Genomic DNA, 13,280 nt, shown 5'->3' with positions numbered 1-13,280 from the left:
GTTGTCTTCACTTCTCATCGACTTGACTCATCACTAACTTGTCAATCAGTATCCCTTCGGTTCACTCCCTCTCTCCCATCTCACAATACATTTCTTTGACTACGGTTGGCCCCTCCACCGCCAACTCACCTCCCACCTCGACCATCTTCAACTCTCGCTCTATGTGCCTGGCAAGGCAATGCGAGACTTGTGACTGGGAGCTTAAATCAGCAGAGAGAACTTAGCTGGGCTTTGCATGCCATCTTCTTTGTTTACTACTTGTGGTGGAAACTTGGGATTGATCAGCGCACATAGCATGCAAGCAATTCATATCAATTAGAACATACATCTCCCACACAAGACCTTGTGAACTCCAAATGTGACTGTCCGCCCCGCCTCATTGCCACCACCCTCTTCGTCCACTCCGACAACTGAACATCTCTCTCCGCACCAACTCCTTCGGTGACATGCTAAGACTGATCCATTCACCGTGCAACGTAGAGAAGCATGCAGCCACTGCCAAAAACCACTCCTGGCCCGAGCCATGAACAAAAGAATTCTCCGTAAACAACATGTCACCCTGCGTCAGATCAATCTTCGTCTACAGACGCAAGAGAAGTACCCCGGTGATATCGTCACACTCTAAGGCATAAACCCTGCTAACCTTTTATTCATTGTCCCAGACAATCCACACGCAGCTCCCAACCACGAACCCGTTCTCCCCGGCTTCCGATGATTCCATGACAACCGCTGCACATCACGACCCTTTGATCTCTCCAGCAAGTGTTCCAAGTAGAAGAGCAAAGTCACCGTCCATTCCTGGCCGCCATGCTGGGTTTTGGCGCAAGTTGCAGAGAATCGGGACTACCTCTGGGAGGCTTCAGTACACCACATTTCCAATAAACGAAAGACCAGTTCAGTTGTCTCTCATGTCGAGAGGTGCGGGCCTCGAAGAATCAGAGTTCTTAGCATGATCTTCCGATGTTGCTAGATCTCGTTTCTACTCTGTATAAACTCGCCGACAGGAACAGCTGTTTGAGCGCCCTGACGACACTTGAGCTGATCCAAGGCGTGTTACAGACTCTTCATAAGTCCCCATTGAATGGAGCGAGCACTTCACTAGCACATCCCTCTTGTGAAAGTCCTGGGCCAATATTTCCCTGCTAAACGCTTGATAAGGCCAAGAGTTTATTCTATCGTGAGGTTTGACTCCCAGTCTTGGTCGGTTTTCTTCTAACGTGGTGTTTTACAGATTCATCCAGCGTGAGAGCCGAAGCTCAGTCGCCCATCCCAGCTTGGGAATGCATATCAACGTCCATCATATCGCACGATCCGAGCCAAGAATAGACCATCAAGAAGCTTTCTATTGATATGATGAAAACGAAAGAGGCATCGACCAGTGCGCCAGCCTATCCTGAAGCATCAATTATTCCAGAACGCCTCACAGGAGGTCGCAAGGGTTTTTTTTATGTGTTTCGACAATTCCATTCAACACATGGCCGTTTGGGGTCTGTTCTACCCCATTGTCTGTCTCCCATCCCTTTCGTCTCTTCAGCCACGAGTATCCGTCGTTGACTGTGAGTCTATACACCAGAATCCGAGGATAAGTCGCTCCTTGTCTTTCCCCAGAAGGACTCAGCTGCGGTATTATTCCCATCACAGACCAAAACGTGGTTCAACTGTCACAGGACAGGCAGCTCGACGCTCACCAGTAGATTCAAATCGTTTTCATTAAAGTAAAATGTTCAATCTAAGCTGACAAAGTGGTATCAAACAAATCTATAAACAAAGGAGAAGAAAATAGTGGCAAAGCCGGATATCACAAGCCCATCACATCCAAAGATCGTCCATCATAGTTCTCCTCTCATACTGTACATCCATCAGCCACCCCCTTTCAATCCCTAATGGCTCTTATGACCGTTAGTCTTAGCACCCTCCTGCCCAACAGCGTTAACACCAGCATTCAACTTCCCAAACTGCCACTCCGGCAGCGTAATACCTGTCTGCTCGTTAATAGTGCTCATCAGCGGCGGCAGCATCTGGTACACATTGCGCATCGTCTCAGTCGCATCGCCACCGCCCTGGCCAGCACCGCTCTGATTTCCAGTGTTCCACACGCTGATCTTGGGCTCCAGGCCGCGGATGGCTGCGGCGTTGGCCTTGGCGAGCTCGACGTATGTGCCCTTCTCGATCATCATGTACTGCAGCAGTCCGGCGGGACCGCCGAAGGCCTGGGACAGCTTGCCGTAGGCGTCAGCCATGGCGGAGATACCCTCTGCCTCGCGGAGCTTGCTGACGAGCTCAGCTTCGGCGCGCTGCTGAGCGGCGTAGTTGTAGGCTTCGGCTTCATTGCGGGTCTGATAAGCTTCGGCGTCTGTGTTCCTTGTGATCTTGGCGTATGTGGCTGCTGCATCTGCATCTGCGAAGAGCTTGGTCTGGTAAGCTGCAGCATCGGCCTTGCGCTGACTGGCCTCCTGATGAGCGCGCGCATCGGCCTCAACTTCGTACGCAGCAGCATCAGCAGCCTGTTGCTTACTCTCCCTCGCAATCGTAGCCTTGACGACATCCGTGGCACGAAGACGTTCCATCTCAGCAGCAGCACGCTTAATCTCAACCTCCTTCTTGAGATCCTCATCCTTGGACTCAAGGGTACGCTGGGCTGTGACGCGGGCGATGTCGACATCGCGGGTGAGGCCTGTGCGCTTGGTGTCGAGTTGTGCTTCTGCTTGAGCGCGCTCGATATCACGAACTGTCTTCTGGACGGCGGTCTCGGCGTTGATCTTTGCGATCTCACGCTCTTGCTCACCCTTGCGCTGGGCTTCTCCGACGTTACCGCGGAGTTGAGCCTCAGCAACGTCGATTCTGGCTTGGTTGGTGGCGCCCTCGTGAGCTTTGCGGGAGAGCGAGGCGAAGTAGACTGAATTGGGTGCGTCCTTCAATTCTTTGACCTGTGGAATGTCAGCTATCGTGTGGGTAAAAAGGGGCTGGGGGTACGTACGTTGGCGTTGAAGATGAGCAGACCAAACTGCGACAGCTCATTCTGGATGTTTCGGAAGATCCTCTTCTTGAAGACCTCTCGCTCAGTGAAGATCTCTTCCATAGTCATGCTAGACACAAGAACTCGAGTTTCACCCTCGATGATGCCCTTGACGATGTTGGCAACATGCTGGCCCTGGGTGACATTCTCCTTCTCCTCAGAGTTGGCCAAGAGCATAGCATACTTCATCAAAGCGTCCCCTCGGTCCTCACGATCAAGACCATCGGCTTCACTGTCGCCATCAGGGCGATTGGCCCCGCGCTGGTTGACATCAGGGCCCACTGTGAAGACGACAGGAAGAGAGAACTGCAGCTTCTCCTTAGTCATGGCCTGAAGATCCATGGCATAGTCGTGAGGGCGGATGCTGTGAGGAGTTAGTGAGTGTTGGCCAGTTGAAGAAGGGGGGAGGAATACCTGAAGCGTGTGCATCGTTGGAGGGGCCAGACCCATGTTGCTTTGGTGATCTTGACCGTCTTGATGCCCATGCCAGTGATGGCAAGGTACTCATCGGGGGCAGAGATTCTGTAAGACATCTTGGGTGGTTTTGAAGGTAGAAGAGAGTGGAAGTGTAGTTGGGTATTGAAGGATTGAACTGGTGTTCTGTGACCAGGTGTAAGTAGTTATTTGCAGCGAGTGTTGTATATCTCTAGAACCAATGTTACTAGAGAATTATTTGTATAGTATGATCAGAAAGGTGTGTCTCACAAAGCGGACAACCACTCCCTTATATGCTTCGATCATGACACAGGAACACAAACATGCATGTCTCAAAGCCTGCAAGGGTCATACTCCATGATGAATGTGCCTCGCGCTCATAGCTTCCAAGAGGTGGTGGCGGAGTCTGGAGTATCCCTGTCAATTCCCATGTTTCTGGAAGAATTCCATGTCCACAGCGGGTATGCAATGCGGTCCCGTGATCAGATTGAGTTGAGGAATAAGATTAAAGAGAATGAGCTTGTGATGTGATCGCCACTTTTTGGGGAATGCCCGGGTTTGGTGAGGTTCTTTTTGTGGTGATGTTGTTGGTTGGGCGTTGGGCGTTCTCGGGTGATCTACAGTGGGGTTCGCCTCTAAAGCATCACCGAAGCTTCAGGGCACTCGTGTAAGTTGGCCTCGGGGAGCAAAACATCAGGCTTTAGGGTGCTAGAACAAACTCAGCAAAAGATATCCTAAACTCATGCTAAGTTACCTAAGTTTCTTGTCACTTAGGATCAAAGTCCCAAGGTCGGTTTCCTCCCAACAAATGTCATTTTCTAATGCGTTTATTAGCAATTGGTTCTCAGCGCTTGCTGTTATGCTATCCATTCTCCCAAACTAACGTTCAGCCGCAAAGCACTATCAACACAGCCCTGTAAACGGACCATCTTTTAATTTCCGCGCACATCGCGGAATCAATCAATCACTCACACAAGCATTTCCTGCCGGTATCCGAATCGAGCATCTTGGCTAAACGCCCGGCCGCAATGCAGATATTCACGTGCACAAAACATGATTCGATGATACTTGGAATGTCCCAACACCGCCAAGCCCCCAAATTGCATGACTGAACAACCACCAACTCTGCTGCGCCACGATGAGTAACCAATGATCACCACGGGCACTCCTTCAGGCAGACATAATGTGCAGCCCAAGGCTGTGATGAGAGTCCCCTCCTCTTTTGTGGTTTCGGCGATTGCTAGTTTGACGCTTTCGATACTACGCTTTGAAGACGGGGCGATACAAGGCTGAGTTGGTGGTCACTCAAGCGCTATTGATGGTGGGCTGACTGATTGATCTTTTTGTCTAGGTAGTTTCAGGTTTTATGTATGTATGTATACGCATCGGGCGTTTGGCATTTGCTGTAGCATCGACTAAACATACGTCTTGCAGAGTCTCCAGACTTGGCTTCTTCTCATTGCAACATCATGTCTAAGCAAGACTCCTTCGATGGCGGGGATCTTCCTCCCCCATACACTGAATCCGGCCCCTCAGCATCACTACCTTCATCAGAACCACGACAGTCAGTCACGACTATCTTCTCCTCACATTTGAACAACCTCCCCCTACGCATTCAATCCGTTCAAGCCGTTCGCAACTCAGTGCGCGATGGACGGGACAGTGAAATACTCACCCTGCTGGTGCCTCACATTGAGGATATGCTCTCGTCAATAGCGGCCATGGATCCGCCACCGCGAGTCGTCGAAATGACCATGGTGCCAGAAGAAGCAGTTGGTGAGGGTTGGTTCTTTAGCGATGAAGATCAATCTCGAACTGTTGTACGTGTTAAAGAAGATCGCAAGCTGGTAGGCGACCAAAAGAAGCCTGTTAAACAGAGTGAACCCCCCAAAAACAGAGCCTTCGACGAATGGGGCCGATGGGAAGACGACACCCAGGAATCAGCCTCAGACGACGTCCTCTGGTGGTCAGATCACGACATGGCAGTCCGTCTAGCAAAGTACATTTCCCCAGAACGAGTAGACCGTCAGGTTGTCAGAGTACACGTCGAACAAGCAAAGAAAGCATCAAGATGGGGCTTATTCAAGAAATCTGAACCATCGACACCACCAGCGCCGGTAGTAAAGGCACAGGAGGAGGAACCGGTCACTATGACGGTCAAGGCTGAGGAGGTTACGTTTCGGCGGGAGAACGAAATGGGTATTTGGGAGGGCAAGACAGGATGGGGCTTGGTGGTCAAGGTCAAGTTACGGCAGTGATGACGTTGTTGGACATAGGCTGAGAATGAGGGCATTGTGAACACAGGATATATATAGAGTCGATTGGACAACAAAGACATGAACATTTTCAGGGAATATTCTCTACCAGCCAGCATCTTGTCAAGTTCAATTGCGGATGTGATTCGGAGATCTAATTGAGTCCTCACTGCTACCTGCATCCAACTGGTAAATGCGTTCTATCAATACACGCCAAGTTTAACAGTTAGATTTGGCAGAATAAAACATTCTTCTCTAGCCGATATCACTCCGTGACACATTGTATCATCTCAGAGTCTTTTCTGTGCATTGGCGCGCGGCATGTAATACAGTGAGTGGTTACGTCGAACCATATCTTCACTACCCCCTAAGGTGACTGAATGCTGACAGCAACTTCTGAAGCCATCACCAACGACAGAATCACTTTTAGAGACTCCATACTACTGGAATATAAGACCAAGACTCCATGGACATCATAAATAAGGAGCTAGGCCTCTATAGAACACGACTGTGAACAACTCAATTCGGCCTTACACCACGTCGTGAAACTCACCCTGCCTGATCTCACAACAACATCTCACAACCACTGTATCCCCTCTCACAGCATCCATCTTCACCATCCAATCCCTTTTTTCCGCCCTCGTTCGTGATACACCTCTCTTCGTCTTAGTGCCTGACTCACTCGCCGACTAAACCCCACCTCATCTACAAAACCCTCACCTTCACCCATAACCTCCTCGAAAAAGCCTTTAAACCTCCTCCTCTCACCCACTTCATCCTGCAAAATCCGCTTCCAACACCATGGCTTACAACGTCCTCGTAACAGGCTCATCCGGCCATCTCGGCACAGCCCTTATGCTCTCCCTCCCGACATTCGGCTTTACACCGCTCGGGATCGACATCTTGCCCTCTGAGAACACAACACATGTTGGATCAATCTCAGACCGCGAGTTTGTAACATCTCTTTTTCAGAAACACCCCATCCAGCATGTCCTTCACGCTGCGACGTTGCATAAACCCCATGTCGAGAGTCACTCCAAGCAAGACTTCATCGACACAAACATCACCGGCACCCTCGTCCTTCTCGAAGAAGCCGCCAAACTCGGCGCCCAGATCGAGAGCTTCGTCTTCTTCAGCACAACAAGCACATTCGGCGCAGCACTGAGTCCCAAGCCCGGCCAACCCGCCGCCTGGATCGACGAAACCGTCGTCCCCATCCCCAAGAACATCTATGGCGCTACAAAGGTCGCAGCAGAAGATCTATGCTTCCTTGTCCAGAAGCAAACAAATATGCCCGTCGTCATCCTCCGCACGAGCCGCTTCTTCCCGGAGCAGGATGACGATGAAGATCGCAGAGCAGCTGTCTCGGACGACAACCTCAAAGTGCTCGAACTAGCGTATCGCCGCTGTGACATTGAAGACATAGTCCGCGCGGCAGTCTGCGCGATGAAGAAAGCACGGGAGATTCAGTTTCGGAAGTACATCATCAGCGCGCAGCCGCCTTTCCCTAATGATGCTGACACGCTGGCGATGCTGGACAAAGACCCTAAGCAGGTGTTTGAGACTGTTGCGCCGGAGTGTGTGCAGGTGTTCAAGGATAAGGGGTGGAGTCACTTGAAGAGGATCGATCGGGTCTATGATTCTAGCAAGGCGCTTGAGGAATTGGGGTGGAAGCCGGAGTTCACGTTCAAGAAGGTTGTCGAGTTGGTTGGGGAAGGCAAGGAGTGGAAGAGCGATTTGACGGGCAAGGTTGGGAAGAGAGGATACCATGCTGTCAGCCATGGTGTTTACACTGTCCGATGAATTAGCGGCCCAAGAATTGGCATTGGAGGGGGGGATACAGCGAAAAACTTCACAATGGTTTTGGGACAAGATACAATTGACACTTATGACACTGGGCCCTCAGGAAGCAGGAAACAGGAAGACATCGGTTAGACCTTGATACGGGATGTTGAAATAAACTCAGCAAAAGTTATCCTAAGACTATCCTAGACTTAGGTATACCAAACTTACACTAAATTTACTTAAGTCTTTTTATCATTGAGGATCAAGGCCCTAAGCATTCTTTCCTCTCCCAGTGGGTGGTAAACAAACTCGTATTCGCCATGTATGCAATGTCTACTAAACAGCCCTCTAAAAATCAGGGTATCTACACAACTACACTCAACCAAACTTGATGCCAGAGTTGGGATTCCATGTCCCAGGTGCAGGAGGCTGCCCTGAACCACCAGACTGACCAAACTTGATTCCCATACCAGGAGTCCACATTGCACCAACCGGCGTTGGTTGCACTGGCTTTGGCTGCTGTACCGTCTCTCCCCAAGATTGTATGTTTGCCTGAGCTGGGCTCTGCACAGCTTGAGGGGCTTGTTGTGGTGATGGTGCGTATGAGTGGGAGGGGTCTTGGTGCGACGGCATTGGGCTTTGGGCAGGAGGTTGTTGGTGGGAGATGTTGAGGTTTGACAATGTCGGCATGTTGATTTCTCTGTAATTTCGGTCAGTAAACGATTAGTATCAAGTTCATGGAAAACATACTCTTCCAACGCTCTGGCCTCCATGCGGCGCTGAGCCACCCAACCGCGAATAACATCACGGAAACCCTGTCCAACAATCTTGTTCAGATCATTGTAAAACTTGCGTCCAACTTCGAGGTTGTTGATAATCTCCTTGTACTTAAAATAGGCATTATCGAGCTTCTGCAAAGCCACCTCGCGTTCTCGGTTCCCACGCTCACCCATCTGTCGCTTCTGCGACTCAAACTCACGATTGATACGCTGAACATCGGCCAACAGTCGTTCTTGGTCTTTTGCCTCTTTTTCAATCGCTTCAACTTCGGGCTCATACAACTTATCAAGTCGTTTGTCAAAGAACTCCTCAAAGTGAGCCGGGACGAGTGCTGTGTTAGGATACGCTCGCTCCAATCGGGCTGCTTCCTTGAGAATGTCCGGCTTAATGTCATCGCGCCGGGCGTTTTCCCGCAAACTTTCAACCTTTTTGCGACGACGGCTCTCGAGACGAAGAACGTCGTTGTATGCGCCGCGCAATCTTCCTATGACAGGTTTCAAAGTCTCGGGTATGTCAACCCGTCGGCTCGACGGCACAGAGTCCATCAGATCTCGGTCCGGTCCGGAAAGGATAGCAAGCAGGTCCTGGATCGCTCCGAACTTCTCTCTGACGACCGCGTCACTACTGATACTGCTTTGGAAGTAACTCTCGATCTCAGAAGCGTGCTGCCAGAGCTTTCCACCTTGAGGATCTTGCCGACTCTCGGGTCGCACCCATCGTTCTGTTCCGTATCTCATCCGTAACCGCTGATCTTCCTCTTCTTCCGAAGCTAGAGCCGCTTTGCCCTCTTCGAAGATTGCCATATCTCCAGACCGCAACTTGTCAATATCCGCAAAGCCCTTTTGCACTCTGCCAATGGCATCCGCTTGTCTGATCTCCTCAGCATGTTGGACCAAACTTGGCGGTAGACCCAGGGGTTTCTCAAGAGCCTGTAAAGATCCAGGTAGCCCAAGCGATGTGAGAATTTCGTGAATCTTGTCTGTGAGCGATTCAAGTTCCGGAATAATATTCTGGCTAACCATGCGATCACGTCGTTCCTCGTAAATCGATGTGGCGACGTGCACCGAGAAGGGGACAAGTCGAGAGAACAAAGCTGGTCCGAACTCGGCGTGGTCTCCAAAGTAGTCATAGGGGTTGGCAACTTGCGGTGGAACCCGAGCTACGGCCATGTTTGCGCGATCAAGAATCTTGAGCTCCGACTTTGGTGGTACAGCAACTGCAAATGTTAGTACTCAACAAAACAAGGGTCGCAGCACACATACTTAGGTAGATAACATCGTTGTCCTTCTCTGCTCGCTTCAAATCTTCCTCAACCTTGCGCTTCAACCCATTGAGGTCGTCAACCACCGTCTTGCCAAGATAGCCACTTCGGGCCTCCTTAATGCCCTCCGTCGCACAAGCAACAGCATCTTTGAGTCGCGCAACCTCTTCTCCATATTTTCTCTTCTCAAGACAATCGCACGCTGCTCGGTATTGCGCAGCAGCAGCAAAGTGATGATGCTTGGCGCTCATGTGGTGGATCCAGGCACTGCTTATGGCTTCGCTCTTCATAGCAGCTTCGCCAGCAAAGTTATAAAGGTCGGACACTCGGGCTGCGAGCTTTGCAATTGACGCATCTTTGTAGCCGTCCATAACGGCTTTTTGCCAGAAGCATTCTTGGCTTTGGGCAAGGAGTAGTTGGATCAACGACTCGAGTGTGTCGTGGTCCATGTCTTCGGGAGGATCGGACATTCGCAGTTCGGGGAGGATCTCTTTTTGCATGTGTGATAGAACGCCAGCCGCGAGGGAGAAGTAGTTTGCTGCTGATTTGAGGCCTTCAGTGTTACCCCGGGGCGTGTTGATGGCGAGCTGGGAGTAGAGGGAGGCGAGGTTGTAGAGAATGTTCATAAGCTCGTACTTGAGGTTGTTCCGCACCATAGGGCGCTCGGTATTGTATCCAAGCGCAGGGTACCACGAAAATTCGGCGCCAATCTATTCATCAACGTCAGTTTGTTGCGCAGTCGTCCAACATCGCGTGACACTCACATCTATGGGAAACTTGCCCCCAACCCAAACAAGCTGCCCGGCATAAGCTTGAAGTTTCTTGATGCCGCTCGGATGCGGTTCTCGCACGTTCACCGCATCGCGCCGAAGTGCATCAATGACCTCGAGGTCATGCTTGAACATATCCGGGTGCTGGTCATATTTGGTGTTGATATACTGCCGTATCGTAGAAGCAAGCGAGAGGTGGGTCGACTTGCGAAAGGGGATGGATAGGATGTTTCTGAGGAGGGAGGGAATGTTAGCTGAGTTCAGGATTTCCAGTATATCTGGGTCTTCTTACGACGACATGGCTTCGTTTGCGAACCTGCGGGCGGGTTCTTGAGCCTTTGTGTTGTAAAGTCGGCTTTCTTGCCAAGATCGCTAGGCTAGAGTTGCAATGACTTCATGAGAGCTTGGAGCTTGTGGAGGCGCCACGTTGGAGGGGCAATGACATACGATGTGGCGCAGCAGTCGCTACCCTAGAGTCCGGGGAGCAAGAAAATATCAGACTTTAGAAGAGGATGCTAAATAAACTTAGCAAAAAGCATCCTAAGCTTATACCGAATTGCCTAAGAACTTTTATTCCTTAGGGTAAAGACCCAGACTTTTCTTACCTCCTCCTGGAAGTATGTGGGCTTTAATGTCGGGACCGATGACACGCGGTATCTACGATACTGGGTGGTCGTTATTATTAAACATCAAAAAGACACTTCCTACGTAATTTCGGAAAACAGACAGAAAACTAACTATGTAACTAAGTGGAATATTGTTCACGCATTTGATCTATATGTTCCTATAAATACAATGTCAAAGATATTCACATATAGGTCAGCAGTTCGTGTTCGTGTTCAAAAAATGCACTTGTTATTTTGGCTAAAACTACTTAGAATTCCATAGCAAGAAAATAATCAAAGTATTACCTCCCTCAGTCGTGGTATCTTGACAATATCCGTTCTCATCTCTAACGGTACTTCACATCTCCAACTTCAGGTCGGTGAACTCCATCATCAACATATCCCGGAGGCTGGGTCTGTCCTGCACTAGCTCCCGACGCCACCGGCGCCGAAGGATCGGAAGGTCCGGTGGAAGTGGGGTCCCGATCGGTTGGAGACACGGAGTTGACCTTGAGAGATCCGACCTCAGCACCCTTCAGAGTCTCGAGGAGGTTGCGAGCACCAGCCGGCCACATGCCGCTCTGGCGGGGAACCTCTCCTCGGATGATCTGCTCGACTGAGACGCGCTCGCCGTAGAAAGCAGCATTGGCGTCCTTGCGCTCGACAACGACAGTGCCGTCGACTTGAATACCTGCGTAGAAACCGCGGGACTTGACGTAAGAAAAGACGGGCTTGAAAGCGCCGGTGCTCAAGCTGCGGCGCTTCTTCTTCTTGTCGGCATCGGTCTCTGGCTTCAGGCCTTGGTTGTCCTCGGTAGGGCGGGGAGGCTTGGGTGGAGCCTCTTCGTCCTTGTTCTCCTTGTCCTTCTTCTTTCCATCCATAGCGGCACCAATTTCAACAGCACCGCCGGCGCCGTATGGACCAGCAACAACAGCAAGGTCACTACCCAGAGCAACACGAGTCTTGGCGAAAGCGTTGAGAGCCTCTCGGCTGTTGATGACACAGACACAGTCGTAAATGTCAAGACCGATCATGAAACCAGCGCCAACGGAGTGGACTTGGATGCCTGAAGGAGGACCCCATGATCCATCGGGGAGACGAGAGATCAAGATACCTGAGCCAGTGGCACCAGAGAAAGCGTAGCCGGCACGAAGGGTTGTGAAGATAGCCAGACCTTGGGCCTTGGCGATGACCTTGGGAGGGATGTTGACAAGAACTCTCTTCTTGGGCTTCTCTTTGGTGGGATCGATGATCTCGTCATTCGTCTCCTGTGCCTTGGGGTCTGTTGATGTGGGAACCTGGCTAGAGCTAGGATCGGCGTAGACACCGTTTTCTAGAGTATGTTAGCGGATGTTCTGGTCAAGCTGTATGGGTGACTTACTGCAGAAGGACTTCAGAATAGAAGCTGCCTTGTCACACTCCTTGTCGATGGTCTCGGGGAGGAAACTCTGGCTACCAAACTTGTGGGCTAAGCTGTTGATAGGCGCAGCGGCCTTGATACCAAGCTGACTGAACTTTTCGCTCCAACCAGGCTTCTTGTGTGTCTCAGGATGCGCGGAAGTCGAAGCCTGGGTTGTGGTTGTCTCGGGACCATGACCGAAGCCATGGCCATGTGTAGGAACTGTAGGACTTGGCTGAGGAGGCGCCTGACCCTGAGCTGGCTGGTTGGTAGGAGGGGGCGCAAAAGTAGAATGAGCAGGGTCGTACTGCGGAATAGCGTAGTTTTGCTGGGCCTGCTGAGACTGCTGAGCGTCAAAGGGTTGGTGAGTCTCCTGATGCTGTTGAGGCACAGTGACTGGGTTGCCCTGGAGAGGGTTCGGGTGAGCAGCGGAAGTTTGGTGTTGATCTGGCGCGGGAGGAGGACCGGGAGGAGGGGGAGGGAAGTACTGCTGTTCTAGCTGGCGCTTCTCCTCTGCAGCACTGGGATATTGCTCATTTCCGGTAGTGGACGTAAACGGAGGAGGCTGCTGCTGGCTCTGGGATCCTGAGAACTGGACATGTTGATCGGGATTTTGGGGTACGCGGGGCTTCTCGTCTCCCGGAAGCTCAGCAGATCCTTGGTTGTACGCTGGAGGCAGAGAGGAATCTTGAGGTTGATTGTGGGAAGGGTCGGCAGTAGGAAGTAGACCACCTCCATGCTGGTTGCCAGCGGAATACTGGGGAGCTTTCTCAGGATTCGACATCGGATTATAGGTACTAATGTAAAGCTGTAGGTGTTGTAGTTGTAAGGTTTGAGGTTGAGAGTCAATGGCGGGGTAGCTTCGTGTCAGGTATAAGAGCTAGGAACAGGGAGAGAAAGTGGACTGAATCTTAGGTTCTGGGTGAGAGATGTCTTTAATAGACGAACAGGTACTATATTTATTAGGGACGATT

The 13,280-nt window shown here is 51.0% G+C and overlaps 5 protein-coding genes across 5 annotated transcripts; 2 read left to right on the top strand and 3 right to left on the bottom strand.

Moving 5' to 3' along the window:
- Positions 1–1,880: 1,880 nt before the first annotated feature.
- FPRO_00195 (uncharacterized protein) lies at positions 1,881–3,549 on the bottom strand (the record flags this gene model as incomplete). The annotated part of the gene is made up of 3 exons (XM_031225660.1): positions 1,881–2,927; positions 2,978–3,380; positions 3,431–3,549. 3 exons carry the CDS (start codon positions 3,547–3,549, stop codon positions 1,881–1,883), a joined length of 1,569 nt encoding a protein of 522 aa, XP_031076275.1.
- Positions 3,550–4,920: 1,371 nt separating this feature from the next.
- Positions 4,921–5,709, top strand: FPRO_00196 (uncharacterized protein; the record flags this gene model as incomplete). Its single annotated transcript, XM_031225659.1, has 1 exon — positions 4,921–5,709. The coding sequence occupies one exon, from the start codon at positions 4,921–4,923 to the stop codon at positions 5,707–5,709; it is 789 nt and encodes a 262-aa protein (XP_031076274.1).
- Positions 5,710–6,507: 798 nt separating this feature from the next.
- On the top strand, positions 6,508–7,509 carry FPRO_00197 (uncharacterized protein; the record flags this gene model as incomplete). The annotated part of the gene is made up of 1 exon (XM_031225658.1): positions 6,508–7,509. One exon carries the CDS (start codon positions 6,508–6,510, stop codon positions 7,507–7,509), a length of 1,002 nt encoding a protein of 333 aa, XP_031076273.1.
- Positions 7,510–7,869: 360 nt separating this feature from the next.
- Positions 7,870–10,602, bottom strand: FPRO_00198 (putative pH-response regulator palA protein; the record flags this gene model as incomplete). Its single annotated transcript, XM_031225657.1, has 5 exons — positions 7,870–8,191; positions 8,242–9,487; positions 9,534–10,242; positions 10,297–10,534; positions 10,598–10,602. 5 exons carry the CDS (start codon positions 10,600–10,602, stop codon positions 7,870–7,872), a joined length of 2,520 nt encoding a protein of 839 aa, XP_031076272.1.
- Positions 10,603–11,254: 652 nt separating this feature from the next.
- Positions 11,255–13,090, bottom strand: FPRO_00199 (uncharacterized protein; the record flags this gene model as incomplete). Its single annotated transcript, XM_031225656.1, has 2 exons — positions 11,255–12,240; positions 12,289–13,090. 2 exons carry the CDS (start codon positions 13,088–13,090, stop codon positions 11,255–11,257), a joined length of 1,788 nt encoding a protein of 595 aa, XP_031076271.1.
- Between the last annotated feature and the right edge of the window lie 190 nt (positions 13,091–13,280).

This window comes from Fusarium proliferatum (assembly GCF_900067095.1).
Source record: "Fusarium proliferatum ET1 genome assembly, contig: FPRO_scaffold001, whole genome shotgun sequence".
Classification (NCBI taxonomy): Eukaryota; Fungi; Ascomycota; class Sordariomycetes; order Hypocreales; family Nectriaceae; genus Fusarium; species Fusarium proliferatum.
Note: the sequence above shows the minus strand (reverse complement) of the source record. Positions and strands in the feature narration are given on the sequence as shown.